The following is a 12,806-nucleotide window of genomic DNA, read 5'->3' on the forward strand; positions in this document are numbered from 1 at the left end:
TTTTGTCGGCTTTCTTGTTTCTCTGTCTTCTCTGTCAAGTTTAGCTCACATGATGGTTGCAAGTTTTTCCCCATTGGCATGGGTATATTACCCCTATAAGAAATCGACGTGGTGCTTTCATACATTTCCATTAAATTTATTTGTGAGTGAGATCATGCTTTGTGACAATCGCTATCACTTTCCTTTCCCCGACAAAAGAAACAAATGCTATGGGTTCACATACTGAATAGACAGTACGCATACAGTTTACAGAGAAGCGCACACAAGCATGTGCATGTCTTTTTTTTTGACAGCCGCATGTGCATGTTCTTTATTAGCTATGCCATGTAAAGACTTGGACATAGTATAGCATTAAAGTGAAATCCTGATCCGTGCTAATCGCTATGATTGTGCTAGAAATGGGGACGTTCCCATCATGGTTAGTGTGGTCAGTGTCAATAGCCAAGAATGGAGAAGCGGATGGCTGCGTTCAGGATGAGAAAGTTGAGATTTTACCCGAGACAGGTCAGCTCCGAGCGAGAAAATTGGGCGTGTAACACTAACGGATCAGCGAGTCTTTTCCTAACGAGCATCTTCGATGCAGGTGCTCAAGAGAAGTGATTAAGAAAAAAACGGTTTATTATTAAGCACCGGTCCTTATTTTCATACTAAAGGTTAAGCACTTGTCACTGAAGGGACGGAGAGCACACACAAAGAGCCGGGTTTTTTTTTCAATATTTAGTTAGACTGGGATCGTGGGCTGCTTTTCTCGTTAGTTGTGGGCGCTAGTTTTACGCGTGTGAGAAGAGACGAGGAGAGATAAGGCAAGAGGTTGTTTTGTTGTATGCGGGATTAAGAGAAAGAAAAAACGGAAGTGGTTATTGCGGTGACATTCCTTTCGTAATTCTTTAGATGTGTGACACCAGGCGGACACGGTAGGTTTAGCTTTAATACTCGTAGTAACGGTTAACAATTGCACAATTCTGTAAAGTCAAAAAATAATCACCTGCAAATATAGTAAGTACACATAAAGACTACGACAAGTAAAACGGTTTCGATTCCGTACGTGCACAATCCTGAGAACTAGAGGATTAGCAGAAAAAAAATCAACAGCAAAACCATGGAGTACAGATAGAGAATCCAGAAAGTACACATAGCTAGTGACCAAGGAAAATATACATGTTCGATTTTATTAAGTTCAGAGTCGTTGTCATGACGCCGAAAATTGTCCTAGTGATGGCACCCTGCAGACCATGACACCACGCAATGTAAGCATGGCGCCCCGTGCGTGGACACCATACAAAAGGATTAAAATGTGAAAAAAATTAAGATTCGATTTATTTTTTGCTGAAGGTTGAGAATAAAAAGTGATTTTCACCATGCATCTATGGATCGTTCCATATTTCGTTTTGTTGTTCTCGTACTGCTATTCTAAGTACTCACCGTGCGTGTACCCCTGAACTCAAATCACGTCTTTTCTCGAGACACAGAAGTTGCACCGAGAACATGTTCAATGCAAGGTGTTTAAAGTAGTGTTACAAAATTAAACCGGTTTATTCTTAAGCACCAGTGCTTATTTTTATACTAGAGGTGCTTAATTAAGCACTCGTCCTATAGAACACAAGCACCAGTGTTTAGACAAAAGCCGGTTTATTTTGTGCAAGCACCTCCCTAAGCACTTTGCATTGAACATGGTCTGATTAGGCGACTAATAGGGGCGATGCCTAGGAAAATTAAGAGAAATTACATTACTTCAAGCAAAGTCTGGATTAATCTACTGTAACATACTATTCAGACTAGTACCACAATTGCCTGACTAATTGCTTGGCCTAGAATTACGGAGTCCATCTGTGCTCGGGAGCCATTTCGAATTTTCAGTAATAAAGCAAAAAATAGAAACACAGCCAATAGCAAAAGAAATTCTGACAACAAGCATTTGCAAAATCATAGTGCAACTGAAGCGTATGGTCTGGGCACAAAAACAAGAACACTACTCATAAAAGAAAAGAAAAAAGAGCCACAGTAAAAGGAAATGGTTCAAGTTTTTCGCCTATACAGACGTCTCAGCACCCACTGAAGCAGTTCTGTTAATCTCTAGCCAAGAGACATCTTCGTTGGCTTGCAAGCCGATATGCCGCTTAGGCAACGTTGGACTGCAACCATATTTACAGGAGATTGAGGAAGAGCTTCATGATTGAACAACAATTAAACATGATGCTAACAAAAGACACACTTTTCCAAATGAAAGTAGTTAGGGCTAAACTCCCAAGTACTTGCATACTGAGACAATCGTATAGCTCTCAACATTGTGTGGCCCAACATTAATGATATGGTTGAACTATTCTGGCACAAATATTTACATATATCCTCATGTGGATGGGAAGGTAGAGAATTGTAATGACGTTTTTCAAAAGATTAAAGTTGCAATGGCGTTTCTCAAATAGCTAAAAATTGCAGTGGCGTCTATCCAACTAACCCATTTCTTTATCAAATCCAATTAGGTCCTCAGTTTGACATGCAATCTGTTCTGGCAAGCAACCAGTAGTTTGTTCACGAACAAAGATTTACCATCTCAAACAATAGAGAATCAGCTTCCACCCTGATCAAAAACATTAACCAATTACCCAGAAAAGCAACATATTATCATCGGGGAGACAGCTAAGGCTTACATGTGTTGCATTTCTAGCTAGCATCATACAACAGATAAATTTAACCGCTGGTGGCATATTTACATTAATTTCAGAAAAGTGCATTCCGGTAGAGGTAATCTAACAAAAAACGTTTGTAAGAAACTACTGACAGACCGAATAGAAGTTGCTGATACTTATTTTCTGTACTCCTGGAAACTAAGTTACTCCGTTTTCTACTATGATAACACTATGATGAAAAACCCTATGTTTTATTTTCAAATGGCTGAAAGATGCACTTTATTCTCATATTGTATTAATACTATACTCAACACTAGCCATATATTCTGAATTTCTGTGCACAAATGTGAGAAAAATGCTCTCTAAATAAATTAAATGTCCAGAATTCCGATCAATAAAAGAAGAAAAGTGCATATCAAGCGGAACATCTGACAAGTGCCTTCTTTGCATGGACAAATTCTTCAAGGTCCATTCTTTGCCAGCTCCCAAAGAAAGATGATAACTGGTCCACCTTATCATACAACCCAAGGAGACCACCAGTATGGACAAAGAGGACCTTTCGCCCTTCCCACTTGGTTGGATTGTTGGACATGTCTTTCAGCATACGATATGCCGCCTTCCCGCTGTAGAACACAAAAGCATGCATGTCCTCATTAAGAAGGATAAATATTAAATCTCTTCCTGAATTTATGGGAAGGGTATTAGTATTAACTTGACCACTAGAATATATCGTACTTCTTTAATTGAATGGATGGAAGGACTAGCATACATGATCAGATAATTGTCACACATAGAAGAAAAGTATTTCACCTGTAGACTGGATCAAGCACAATGCCTGTTGCTGCAGCTATATCCTTTACAAATTTAAGCTCCTCAGCTGTGTTCATGGCATACCCCAAGCCCTTAGCCTGCCAAGCGAAATATTCACAAAATTGACTAACTTAAATAGGGAATTCATTAATTATGGTTCCATCGCATAAGTGATACTGCAAAATGAACAAACTAGCCACAGAAAAACCATGGTAACTTGAAAGTGCAACTGGGACCCCTATGGGTTTTGGTGATTAATGACAACACAATTAAAAGGACTAATGCTTTCTACTAAGATCGAGGTTTTTAAGGCGGTAAGACGTCACAAGGCGATCAACCCCTGCCTTGACGCCTAAGGTTCTTAGCTTGTATTTCTAGGTTGGTGACCTCTACTTTCATTCTTAATGGTTGTAGCCCAAGGTTCTCAGCTTGTATATTTCTAGGGTTTTAGTGGATCAAAGATTCACATTGAGTCTAAAGACAACAGTACTATCAAGAGGGGCACATGCGAAAGAACTAGGGATGAGCTCCTTTTCGAGATCCTCAAACAACAGAAGTTATACAACATACTCACATCTTCAATACTGACTATATCATGGGAATTCAAACCAGATTGAAGTCCATCAATCAGACCTTGAACATTGTTATAGAAGTATCCAGGGTTATAACAAACCGAGAATCCATGGACCTATCATACAAGTGGATGATTAGTATGCGGAAACATCAGCAAGATAAGAAAATAGCTAAAGAAAGTTTACACCTTTGTCTTTAAGCTACTCAATTGTGATCCTAAAGCAAGACCAGCAACGGTTCCACCACTGCACAAAGTTTCAATGATGAAATCATAAAGTGATAATATGAAAACTTCCATTATGTGCGCATGAAACCATATAAACATGTAAATAAAATTACCCATATAGCTGATGGTTGTTTCGTAAAAAAAAAATTACCCATATAATATAAAAAAATAGCAGGGGTCACTGAAATACCTGCCGCATGCAACAACAATGTCATCAAACTGAACATCACCAGATAACTGAATTTGCTCCTCAATCTCCCTTACAGCTTCAATATATCCCCTATAACAGCAAGACACATAAGATTGAATATTATAAACTAAACTATCATTTACAGAAATTTCTGAGGCCTTTTTGAACTCCAGCTATTCCTTTTACATTCAGTTTGCATAATGAAAACTTCAGTGCCTTCTCGACACAATGTGAAAAGAGTACACTAATATTTTCTACAACCTCGTATGCATATTGAAACACAACAAGTCACCATTTATGCAACTCGTTAGCCACTGTATGAGATCCTATCCAGACACTCTTGCTTACATCAGTAGATGCCAAGTCCAGTTCAAAGAGATCAATATAATAACTATTCCCTCAATGGGGTATGTTGTGAACCTTGACTCACAACAGGACAATTATTGTGCAAAGATATAGCAAGATGGCATGGCTACAGGAAATTAGTTACATAGGTTAGGTGAAAGAGTTCGGGAGATAATAGAATGGTTCTTATTTTTCTCGAACGTAAGACACATGGCATCTTTATATAGTGGATGCTTAGACCCTTAACCCTTAAACCTATCTTATCACAATAAGAGCTCCTATCGTATGATACTCCTGTAATCATCTTGATCTTCTAATACAGGAATGTAAGACAACTATCAAACTATGGATACCAATCCACGAGGAAACCTCAAACTATGCTATAAGCAGGAATGTAAGATCACAAAATTGTAGTTTAGCAGCTATCACCACATATAAGATCGTACCAATTTCCCAATGAGTTGGATCCACCACCAGAAATCACATAAGGCTTCCGTCCTTTTTCCAAAAGCCTCTTATTTAGCAAGTCAGTTAAAGCCTATAACAAATAAATACATATTGTGATTGGAAAACTTCTTGAGCAATACAAGAGGTACGGCATAACAAATAATTCTAGGTATAAGAAAAACTAATCACTGAGGTATGAAAGGGCACTGACACAAAGTGTTGTACTACATATTTCCAAAGAATAGACAGTAACATCAAGAATTTCAAGGGACAGAAAAATGACTACTAAGTATTAGGTTCTGAAAATAAAACAAAAACATGCTATTTTCATGTGATTATCTTCCACAAAATAAAAAAGGTGTCCTATCAAGCATGAATAATGAGCAAGACTCGCGTATGAACAAGGATTTGGCAACATTCAGACATAACTACGAAAAGCACAAAGCACCAACAACATAACACATCATGGAGGAGAGCATACCACGCTCCCAATTTTACTAAATTCTCCTTTTGAGACAAGGTCAATGTGCGCTCCCAATAATCTCGACACAAGGAGATTACCAACCAAACCAGGATCTTCATCCACGAGAAGCTGGAAATATCCCACCAAAACCAAGTTAGAAAGATGCATTGCCACAGAACGTTCAATCAATTTCACCTCACAAGCACATAACTTACCCTGGAGGTAACTAGTATCAGATAGCAATCAAGATTAACATACTTGGCAGCCATGGCAGTCGCTCGGCAGTGGTTGCTTTGGATACCACCGACAGTGATAACGCAATCGGCACCCTGCGCGACGGCATCTGCCATCAGAAATTCGAGCTTCCGAACTTTGTTGCCGCTCAGTTCCATGCCAGCAAGATCATCCCGCTACAGTGTCCCAAAATATTTCACATAAGAATGAAATGCAAAGAGTCCTAATGAACTAACCATGAAGTATATCAAATTTTGGAAACTGAACAAAGTAGCGGTTCTTGTGTTTCACCTTGATCCATACTTCTGTGCCTTCCGGCAAATTCGGAAGGTTCCACTTGTGAATCGGAGTTGGAAACTGTTTTGATTACAAAAAAAGAAATACATTAAACTAAGCATTCTACATTCTCTTCGCTTTAAACTAGTTCAAATCTTCATACTAATCAGTCGAAGTATGGAGCCAGTGTCAAAGATAGCAAAGCTTACTTGGCCGAGGGTGAAGCTGTGGGACGGGACGGGGGAGAGGTCACAGGCCCAGGACGGCGGCGTATAGGGCTTCTCAGCAATGAAGCTGCCGATCTGGGCTGCGGCAGGAGACACAGCGAATGCCACACGGTTGGGAGCGGTCGAGGTCAGTCGGCGGATAGCGGCGTGAGGGGAGAACAATTTGGGGATGGAAGTATTGGTGACCATTGCTCTTGAAGATTGTTTCCCCGGCCAACCGAGCAGCTACCCAAATTAAGCTTATTTAGATAAAAATTAGACAAACAAAGATAGAGTAAATTAAAACACCTATGAGCATGCTATTAACAAAATTAAGCGTTCACCAAGGCCATGTCCAATGCTAAGTCTCTTAAGTAGTAGACGCTTAGCTTAAAAAAATAACTACCGCAAAATTAAAAAATCAGTTGTTAAGCGTTGCCTGTTCCAACGCTGGGCGCTACTGCTCTCAGACGCTAAACAAGACTTGCAAAGAGATCAACAAAAATTAAGCGTTCACCAAAAGAAAAGGCACGGTCCACGAGCAGATTAAACTCTCTCACTCTGGCCGGCGATGAGGGCGAGGGGCGATGTGATCGGAGGCGAGGAGGGGGCGCCACTCGGGATGCTGCGCGTCGGGGCGGGCGCGGACGGAGGAGAGGAGTGTGTAGAGGCGGTCGAGCGCGAGGGGGGTGGTCAGGGAAGAAAAGCGGGAGGAGGCGGAGGAGGAAGGAAAGGGAAGGATGGAGTGAAGCGAGGAGCGCGGCGGCGTCGGGGAAGCGGCGGAGCTTGGTGGCGAGGGAGAGAGCCGAGAGGAGATGGGCGGGTGGTGGGCGGCGCGCGTGTGGCTAGGTCGTGGGGGATGGAGAGGTCGGGCACACAGGCGGCCGGCGGCGTGGATTTAAATTGGGGCAATCAAGCTGTACTCGCCAAAATTAGACCCTACAATCACGGCATTGTTGTTGAAGATCTCTTCTGCCTGCCAAAACGACTCGACCAAATAATCTACGAGGGTCATAGGATTTTGAAAACGTAGGGACAGGAAATGCAAAAACTCTGGAAATTTAAGAACAAATTGCCTTTGGCGGCAGCGTAGGAATAGGATAGGAATATCACCGAGTCATTCTGATTCCAAACCCATCTGTAGGTAGACATTACCACGAGAAAGTCAAAACAAAAATCAATCTGGATAGCAAGAACACACTCTGGTTTGGAAGGGAGGGCCGCATGAATAATTGAATTAGGAGAAAACGCCAAGATTTCAGTTTTGATATGTTTGTGAACCAAAAGAAAACCCAAAACAAATCATGGCTATGCTAGGTATGCTTGGTTACTGTGAATGAGATTGTGAGGACTCGCTGGATTGGAGCAGCAGGCTTCTGGTCGCGTCGCCCCAAATCCGATTAACCACGTCAAGGCAATAGAAATCATAGATATATAACTAGCACCAGCAAGTGAAATCAAGGAGGGATTGAGGGGCGGGTCCGATCTGGTCGCCTGCGACGGCGGGCGACAAGAACAGTGCCGGCGGCGGATTGCGGCGGAGACGAATGCGATGGGGAAAGGAGTTTACTGGGCAGAGACAGGTACCCCCGTGTAGATTCGAGCCGGCGGGCGGCGGCTGGCGTTGCGAGAGCTCGTCCTTCGCGTGAATCCAGCGGTCAGAGACCTATCGGTGCTTCCGTAAAAAAAAATTCCTTCGAGAAGAGGCTGTTTTATGCGGCGAGCGCGCGCCTATTTCGTGCGTCAGAGATATGTGAATCAGCTCCACATTCCCGTAAACCAAAGAGCTCTCGTAGGAAAAAAATCAAGGAGGCCTCAGTTTGCGTCGACGATCCCGGGATTGAACGCCACGGTGGCAAATCGGGTAAGATTCTGATTCTGGCGCTGCCACCAAGCTTCTTCTTTCTCCCCCCCAGGCCTTGTCTTGCATCCATGCCATCCTCACCTTATTGCTGAAAGTGCAAACTTGGTGTCCACCAGATGGTGAAGAACGAAAAGTTTGATGACATCCTCCCCATTGGGGTAATTTCCAAATAATTGCAGTAAAATTTACAACTACAAACTAGTACGGAGTACGTAGGTTCATCAGCGCTAACATGACAGGGAGAACAAGAATATTTATTGACTGGAACAACAAACACTTCCCAAACCTCTATGCCCCTAGCACCTCAGGGATATGCTGATCCATAGCTACTACACGTCGGTTAATACAGTGCCTTACTATGAGAAAGTCAAAACACCATTGTTGTTTAAATCGGCACAGAGGGATTTAACACAGCGTGGGGGATGGAGAGGTCGGGCTCAGAGGCGGCCGGCGGCGTAGATTTAAATCGGGCAATCAAGCTGTACTCGCCAAAATTAGATGCTGCAATCTCCCTCCTTCCCAATTTAAATGACGTTTTAGAAAAATCTCTAATACCAAGAAAGAATTAAAAGCGGCTCGCTGTAAACGTTTCGGTTCAAGAGTCATGCTTGCAGGCCGTGCTTTTTACGCGTCTCTTCCGCATGCAGCGAATCAGCTGCCGCGAGCATGCCATGATTACCGCTCCTCCATGCATGCCTTAATTACCTGGCTTGCATGCAGCCAATCAGCTGCTGGTTGTGTGCCGTAACTAGCTCTAGTGTGCTGTGCCGTAATTACTTTCCCTGCATGCAACCAATCAACTCTCCTCTAGCTTTTTTTATGATGCTAACGCGACAGTTAAAATGGGGAAAAAAATATAAAACCTAAAACGTCATTTAAATTGGGATGGAGGGAATTCGTTATCTTTGCTGCAGTTGGTGCCCGATGATAGCGTCGGCCTCCGGTAAAATTGTCCGAAAAATTTGGAACCGAGGAGTCGGGCGACTCCGGCGGCAGCGCCCGTCGAGTCCAGTGGTGGCGCAGCCAGCGAATCCAGCGGCCGGCGGCGACGATGGAGAGTGAGCTCCTTGGAGAAGGGACGGTCGATCTTTACGGCGGCAGCTGCACGAGATCGAAGGGCAAGGCCGTCTCTTTTATTTGTTTTTGTTTTTTTCGGGGCACTCGAGGCGTCGGCCGGGCGTCCTGGGGCAAAATCGGCGCCCTTCCTTTTGCCGTTCGATCAAACCGATCAAGGCCGCTAGATTGGTTTTTTCCTGGGACCCGCACCCATGCGGTTGCCTTTTTCTCTCGCCAGGAACGGCCACGTGTCGAGCAAGGGAGACGACCGTGGGGAGACGTTTCGACGCTCGGTCGAAGATAACCGTTTCCCTTTTTTTTGTGGTCTCGGATTTGGAAAGGCTGCGTTATGGGATTTGGAAACTGTCAAGGGGGAGGGGGATGGGGGCGTGGTGGGGCCACGTGAGCGACCACGGAAGAAAAAAAAAAGGGTCATCCCTAGTCTCAAAGCATCATAATTATTATGCAGTTAATTATCGTCGGGAAGATATGGATCCCGTTATCCATCCCAGATTCCATCACCAAGGGTGAACATGGATCTGTGCTATGGACCTGTCAGACACTAACCGATCATTTCCTCGGCCGTAACATATATTTGTCTTCAAAGTCAAATTCGGGTTGATTACATGATGAAACATTGAATGACACATCATGAAACATTGAATGACACATCCTTCTTTGAATCGCTTCATCTTGATACAAAGACTATGTCCGCCATCGAGACGCTACCTAGTTATTGCTTCCATGATCGAGGTTTAGAGAAGGCGCTGATAAAAAATTGACGATGTCGTACTCGGTTTAGGATTAAGTGATGTTGTCTTTTGTCATGAGAGAGATTGATGTACAACATGCGAGCGATCTGTATTTGACAGCGAACCAAACTATCATGAAGTGGGAACAACCATGAAAGAGAAAATGAGATTCCCATTGTGCTTTAAGATTTGTGCCGCCATATGTCACGGATCTAAGAGGCTCTAGCATGATGAAAAATTAGACCTAATCTTATACGATTTTCTTCCGAGCAAGAGCAAGGGGGCTCGAGCGCTTCGTAGCGAGATGGAGCAAAAGGAGGGAGAAGTGTATGCCTGACCAACAGCCCGCTCTTCTCCTAATTAGACTTAACCCAGCCTGAAACACACACTCACATATGAACGGGTTGTGCCATGCCGACCCACTAAGGTGGAAAGCATGCCAATGCACGACCCACCGAGAAACAACTTTTGGTGTGGTGTTGGAGTTGTGGGTGCATAACTCCACCCACCAGGGTTCAAATCCTGGTGCTCACAATTATGCCGTAAGGGTTTCCTTACAGTCTTTCCATTAAAAAAAATGCACGGCCCCCCAACCTGGCCCATGTGAAAAAGAAGTTAGTCACAAAATTCTACGATGTAAATAGAGGAACACACATGTATTGTAGAAACACATGTGTGGCTCATATAGTCGGATAGAGGTAGTACTTGTAAACTTGTCTATTTTTCTATCCTTTGAGCCATGGCTTATCAAGCGTTTCTTCTCTGACTTCTTAACCACGGCTCATGAAGTGTTTCTTGTAAGATACCTCATTAGTTATTTTGGGATGCATTGCCGATGTCCAAATACAATTGCATATTATTGCCTTCATTGTCTTTACTTTACGCGTATTTCTTGCTTAATGAAAGTAGATATGAGAATCATTATAAGTCAGTGTATTTTTTTTATTATAGTGAGTCCCGATTTTGACAAATCATGTTTCAGCTTGTGTTGTTCTTGCTGAGGAGAGAGCATATCTCTAGAAATAAGCAGAAGTGTCTTGTTAGTATGATAAATATCTTTTTGATCTTTTAGGTCGGTAAGTATGGAAATATCTTTACAACCAAAATATAACTATACATTTACTCTTATAAAGACTTGAGTTGTTGTTCCTTTCCCTCCACTTCGAAGCTGCTTTGGTAGATATTTGTATCACGATTTGAATAATAGTTGATTTTTTTTACCAAAAACTGCAGGGGAGTCCCCGACAATAATTTATTAATCGAAAGAAAATTGTACAAATGCTATACAAAGTATTTACGGAAGGGCTAGAAACCTACGGATGTCAGCAAACCAAAAAAAACTAGGAAAGACTAGCTATCCATCTATGAAAAAAAGGCAGAAAAGAAGGTTTAATCCTATGCCGCAGGAGAGAAATGTCATCCTTAAATTTACAACGCCTAGATCTAAAGCTTGGTCTTAAGACCTAATAAAACCGGGCATTCCTTTGCTTCTAGATCTGCCAACAACAAACATCCACCACTTCAATTAAAAAAATGCGGCCAAAATCTCTTCTAGTAATCTGCAAAATAATAGTTGATTGATGTATATTTTGATACAATTGATATTTCATACAAAATAAAACGATACAAATATTTATACAACTCATATAATACAAAAACACTAAAAAAAACTCTTCAAGTATATGATTTTTAATTGTACTAATATAGAGTTATTTAGATGTACGAATAACTTAGAGATCCTAGAAAAGAGATTAAGTTAATGAAAGTGTCACTGCTTTCGATCTGCAAATAATTAAGGGGTACAGGCTTTCAGACTCGCTCGTCCTATTCGAAATCAAAAACAAAGAAGGACGATCGAGAAAACAGGAAGAGACGATAATCCTCACCATCGCCAAGTTTTTCCGGTCCAAAAGTGAAAGAAAAGTTGAACTGCAAAAACCCATCTCGTAAAACCGACTGAACCGCGTGCGTCCTTGAGTATATATATGTTGCAGTGAAACATGTCTGCTGGCTCTCAAAAAACAACTCCTCTGAAACGTACACTCCAGGTAAATAAAGATTAGATAGCAGAAACGAACGCCAGTGTGCTTCAAACCCAGAGTTGGTGATGCGTGCTTCGACGACACTTATCCTGGTGACGGCTTGGACGACGACACGAGAGCCCTAACCGTGGCGAGTGCGGTGGCTGTCCCGGGCGGTAGCCCTCTGTGGACATGAGAGGCACGGGGACTTGAGGGCAGGGGTGCCAATGGAGAGGTCCATCACAAGAAGGGAGAGAATAGAGAGCGCTCTAGTCCAGCTCTAGGCCTGTGTATGTGTGGGAATGGATGGAGACGGGAAGAAGGGAGGGAACAGGTATTTATAGCGCGGGAGATTATGGCCTTGGGAGTTGATCACTCGGGCTCCCGCCGTCCGATTGTTAATGGACGGCTGCGTACGTGGACTGGCAAGGACGAACTCGTGATCAACCAGGTAAACAAGGACTAAGACTGGCCCCAAATGGCAGCGTACGTGGAGGAAGTGCAAAACCAGGAGTCCAGGTTCAAGGGACTTCGGTTTGAGCACGTGAAGTGCAAGGACAACTTTGTTGCGGATGAGCTGCCCAAATGGGCAGCGGAACGCAGCAAGGTGCCTCTTGGGGTGTTCGTACAGAGGCAATCAAAGCCCTCTGTCGATCCCAAGACAGTTGCCGGGGAAGCCCCTCCGGCAACTCAAGGGGACCCTGCAGTTGTGGGGG

At 43.0% G+C, this 12,806-nt stretch overlaps 1 protein-coding gene across 1 annotated transcript; it reads right to left on the reverse strand.

Annotated features, from left to right (window-relative positions):
* Positions 1-2,859: 2,859 nt before the first annotated feature.
* LOC100834054 (putative D-cysteine desulfhydrase 1, mitochondrial) lies at positions 2,860-7,718 on the reverse strand. The gene is made up of 11 exons (XM_024455367.1): positions 7,511-7,718; positions 6,401-6,643; positions 6,207-6,272; positions 5,897-6,091; positions 5,700-5,810; positions 5,218-5,309; positions 4,427-4,516; positions 4,198-4,255; positions 4,012-4,125; positions 3,438-3,535; positions 2,860-3,250 (listed from the first exon to the last, which is right to left on the reverse strand). Exons 1-11 carry the CDS (start codon positions 7,547-7,549, stop codon positions 3,043-3,045), a joined length of 1,314 nt encoding a protein of 437 aa, XP_024311135.1. The 5' UTR covers positions 7,550-7,718; the 3' UTR covers positions 2,860-3,042.
* Positions 7,719-12,806: the final 5,088 nt, after the last annotated feature.

This window comes from Brachypodium distachyon, chromosome 4 (assembly GCF_000005505.3).
Source record: "Brachypodium distachyon strain Bd21 chromosome 4, Brachypodium_distachyon_v3.0, whole genome shotgun sequence".
Lineage (NCBI taxonomy): Eukaryota > Viridiplantae > Streptophyta > Magnoliopsida > Poales > Poaceae > Brachypodium > Brachypodium distachyon.

Excerpts from the sequence above, each read along its gene's own strand:
- LOC100834054 (XM_024455367.1), bottom strand. The coding sequence starts at position 7,549 with ATGTCTACCTACAGATGGGTTTGGAATCAGAATGACTCG. Across the intron at positions 5,811-5,896 it reads TGATACTAGTTACCTCCAGG|CTTCTCGTGGATGAAGATCC; the intron begins GTAAGTTATGTG and ends GGATATTTCCAG. Across the intron at positions 4,256-4,426 it reads ATTGTTGTTGCATGCGGCAG|TGGTGGAACCGTTGCTGGTC; the intron begins GTATTTCAGTGA and ends AACTTTGTGCAG.